Here is a 4,396-nt window from a genome sequence, read left to right on the forward strand (position 1 = left end):
TTGCCAGCGTAGAGTGGCGTACGTGGCAACAAGATTACATAACATCATCCAAGATAAATCAGCGCAGTAGGGGGCAACAATGCATATTATAAACAATATTGTTTGTTAACTCTCACAAGGCCAACTTTGACGGGAAGCACAATAATATGGCGACAAGTTAGCAGAGAAGTTACGCGTGAAAGGGTACTCGCGATGCAGAAAACTTTATAATGGGTAATTACGTTTTTCGTGAACTTTCACTCCGTGAATGAAAAGTCTAATCATTCCGTGTTGACTGCCAGTGTCAGGAAGGACAGTAATCTTGCGTTTACTAGTTTGAATAAAAGGCAGAGAACAAATATGAATCGGTTGACTGAAGTCTGGTTCGAAGAGTCCAGCCTACACCTTTCACGTGTGTCTTTGCAAACACAGAAGCCCACGGGTAAGCAGCCCCCTACGTTGACCGGACCAGGGAGCAATACCGTTCCAATTCGAGCTATAAGGAAACATGGAAAAACTCCAGTTCTTTCCAAAAAGGCTATTTTTATTTATACTGCGTCCAAACACAGATATAGAAATGAAGAAGCAGGATCAAATTACTCTAGCCTTTGGCGAAAATTCCCAAGGCATGTGGCAGTAGACTCAAGCTACGCCATTGAGCGGTAAAAATTTGGCAGGTATTCAAGAAGAATGGACGCATTGGATGGTGTCATAAATTTCAACCAGACATCATCAGTTCTCCTTGAATCCAAGTTACACTAAAAGCTCATTATCTCCGAGTTGGTTCACGGTGGTAGATTGGCATGCAGTCTTATCTCGTGAACACGTGCAAGCCATTTTCCCCTTCCTCGTCTTTGCTGTGAATTTATCACATCTACTACAATTTAGTTTTTCGATAATGACACATTAAGGTTCGTTTGTGGCCGTACATTTTTGTATTTGCCCCTTCGCGGAAAAATAGCATGACAACTATGGGTTAGTTGTTGCCTTCTAGCTCGTATACTACAGCCCTAGCCGTTCTGTTGCTCAGAATCACAGACAGTATTTTGCAAATCCCGAATTTCATTTTGCTTTTACCCAGAAGGCAAGCACCTGTTCACGTTTAAATATTTCCTCATTTACAGGTTCAACTGCTTCTCGGGTGCCTGGTTGCGACAACCTATGCCCTCGACCACCACCATCACGCTGGCCAGCCTGGTCTGCGAGGGTTTGGCTACTCGGGCTACGCCGGGTACACCGGCCTAGCTCCTGGAAGCCCATATGGGTCGTACGCTGATTATGCCTCTGTACGTGGCGTAACAACGTCTTTACCCTCGCACCTTTCCCTCTACCCTGGGACTACCATGAAGATGGTTTCCTTAAAATAACAAATGTTGCAACAGCGTTCGTATGTAAGATAAAGTACCACCACCCTGACTAGCGAATACTAAAATATCCCCTATAAACCTGGGCGCCTTTAAAGCGAGCACTCAAGAAAACCAGTCAATGAGGTATAGAACAGCGAATATCTAGCCTTAATAGTGTTACTGTGTACTCTGAGCAAGCAGGTGTCATCCGAGGCCGTGCAGCTGGCATGCTCTTAGCGGCTTAAAAAACTGTCGACAAAAAAGGTGCTCATTAGCGCAAAGGCATTATCATATGTGTCCGTTCACCTCGACGCTTGTTGGATGCGCCACAGACTCACATTGCCAGTTTTGGTGATCGCTTACGTATTATTAACTAAGAGCATGTTTAAATGCTCACATGTTTCCCCCGCCCCTACTAATTATGCATCGATCATTCAATCAATAAAACGTGCCGTGTATCCATACATCCCGTTTTAATCAACTCCGGCCTGAACGAAACTCTGTGAACGTTTGCTTTAACTTTACTATTGTGCGTGTGCTGTGTGTGTGTTTCTGCGTTTGTCGTATTCTGTGAGCTTATTTGCGTTTGTTAGTGTTTGTGTGAGTTTTGTGTGTTCGCTTCCTTCGCTCATCTTCACCCCTCACATGTTCACATAGAGTGGCAAACCAGGCTCGCTGCCAGGCTGACTTCTCTTCACCATTAAAGGCATCCCTTCTTCTCCTCCCACCACCCTGTGGTAGTACAAATGCGAGAAGGTTTTTTCAACCTATCCACCTGTGCCATTCTCGCTGTTTGTTTCTATCCCCTTGGAAAAACACGCGTACCGTTTTTCTTTCAGCCACCCGAGCCGTACAACTTCGGCTACGACACGGTGGACGAGTTGGGCAACCGCCAGTTCCACAGCGAGCAGGGCGACGCCAACAACGCCAAGACCGGCTCGTACGGCTACACGGACGTGAACGGCCTCTATCGCCGGGTGAACTACGTGGCCGACGCCAACGGGTTCCGGGCCACCGTGGACACCAATGAGCCGGGCACGGCGCCTGGCGCCAGTGCTGACGTCGTCTTCAACGCGGCGCCGGTTGTCCCTCCCGTGCCGTCGGGGCGACCCCTCCCATATGGCGCCGGAGCTACCACGCCTTACAACGGCTACGCCGGCAACGGAAGATATGGACACGGCGCGTTTGGCCGTGCTGGTGGCAACTACGGCTCCATTCCGTACGGCGGCTATGGGGGCTTCGCGGGAGGCCCAGGCCTCGGTGGTTACGCCAATGGTTACGGCCCCTCGGTATTTGCAGCTGGCGGCTTCACCCCTTCAGGCTACGCCGTGCCCGGCGGATACAACGGATTCGCCGCCCGTCCGTACGGTTATCGCCGGCGTTAACAGCCTTTGCCACAAGCGAAAAGAACAAATCGATGTAAGTGGAATCGCTGGTGTTGATCACAGGCCTAATTATCTGTTTGCAGGCAAATAAACAAACTGCGCGAGTGATGCGACATTTCCTTTGTTATAAACAGGCGAGGATTATAGACGAGTCTCTGTATCCAAACCAAGAAGCCGAGCAGTCCTTTGGATACAGGTTTCAGAATAAGGTTTTTTTTCTCTATATATATTTTTTGTTCAGACATCAAATACTACTACAAATTAGTATACGAGTCCCCATTCCTTATAGCCGGAAGTGTGCCAGCGCCCTAATACACAACGCTAAAACATACAGCCTGAGATGGGAGATCAGCGACACAAAAAAAATAAAGGATCGTTCCTTCCCAAATGAGTTCATCAATGAATGCAATATAAAACTAGGCGACGGCTGAGGATTAACCTTCCCCAACCTTTAGCACACGCCTCTTCACGCCCCACTCCTGTGAAAAGGACATTGCAGGCCCATGATCCTTTTTGGAGGATTGACGTCCCGAACGCACGCGATGTCGTGTCAGAAAAAACATGGCGGCATCAGCGTCCATCGTTGGTGTAGGGGGAGCCAGGGTCTCCCTCAGACACAGGAAAATACAAGCGCCATTCTGTCTTATGTTTTTTTCAAATCTTCGTCTACCTTTTGTGCTGTTATGTGTTCAGCTGTAAGAGCTCATGGATACTGTCGTCGGAAACCCTGTATGTCCAGCATCCGTCACGTTACCGTGAGCGTAAGGGATTTAATTTAACTACGGTAGTGCCGGCGTATGTCCTTTGTCTTATGGACATCATGCACGAGTACCGATTCAGACACGAAACCACATTCCACGAAGCAATGCAAATGACAAAGGGTATAGATAGTATACATTGTCGTGGCGCGCATGCCGACAGCCATGTGTGTCGCCTTAGCAACGGGAACGCCCGGGCTCAGGCGTAAGGCGTCCAAGGGAGCTCATAAGCATTACCTTTACTTCTGTTTCGCGCGGCGTCCTACACATCCTAACTTTCGCAAGACACGAGTGAAGTCGTCGGCACCACAGGTGAGCTGATTGTCAGCTGACGTGTTTTCGGTATCGCACGCTGATTGCTCACCTGTGGGCGAGCGCTCTTTCGGTCACTTGCCGATAGATTTCGCTAGTCTCCCAGTTAACAACGTCCGCACCCACGTTAGCGCGTTCTGCTACGATGCTGCCGTATATCTCGACCGGCGTGCGCGTGAGCATTCACAATGTGTGCGGAAGCATTATTTGGATTTTGCCCTGAACGCCTCGGCCATGGGCAAGGTGCGCGCGCGCATGCGTTGATCTCTGTGTTCGGAAATAACTGCGCTGCGAACAGCAATCGCAGCTCCATTGTCCACACTCTAAGAAAAAAGGGTAGAAAAAGGGAGTAAATCGAGGCTTTTCTCCCCCCGAACCAGCGAAATTCTCCCTTTAGCTAATTACACGTAGCGCCCTCTGTACGGCCTCTACGAAACACCGAAACGGGGGAGGAAATATTGTTCCCTGTCGTCTGCAATCTGCTGTCGGCGCCGACGCCGAAAACGAAACCGTTCATCGTTGCACTGAAGCGACCACCGGGAACAACAGACACGGGCCGTCCAGTGGATTTCGGCTGCCCTCGAAAAGCAGCGCCCGAGCGAAAGCTCCAGGTGCT

General features: G+C 49.4%; 1 protein-coding gene across 1 annotated transcript; it reads left to right on the forward strand.

Annotated features, from left to right (window-relative positions):
• The first annotated feature begins 1,140 nt into the window (after positions 1-1,140).
• LOC144168341 (uncharacterized) lies at positions 1,141-2,786 on the forward strand. The gene is made up of 2 exons (XM_077697347.1): positions 1,141-1,176; positions 2,165-2,786. Exons 1-2 carry the CDS (start codon positions 1,141-1,143, stop codon positions 2,708-2,710), a joined length of 582 nt encoding a protein of 193 aa, XP_077553473.1. The 3' UTR covers positions 2,711-2,786.
• The last annotated feature ends 1,610 nt before the right edge of the window (positions 2,787-4,396 follow it).

Source organism: Haemaphysalis longicornis, unplaced genomic scaffold (genome assembly GCF_048455015.1).
Source record: "Haemaphysalis longicornis isolate Haplotype H1 unplaced genomic scaffold, Haemaphysalis longicornis Haplotype H1 scaffold_2, whole genome shotgun sequence".
Lineage (NCBI taxonomy): Eukaryota > Metazoa > Arthropoda > Arachnida > Ixodida > Ixodidae > Haemaphysalis > Haemaphysalis longicornis.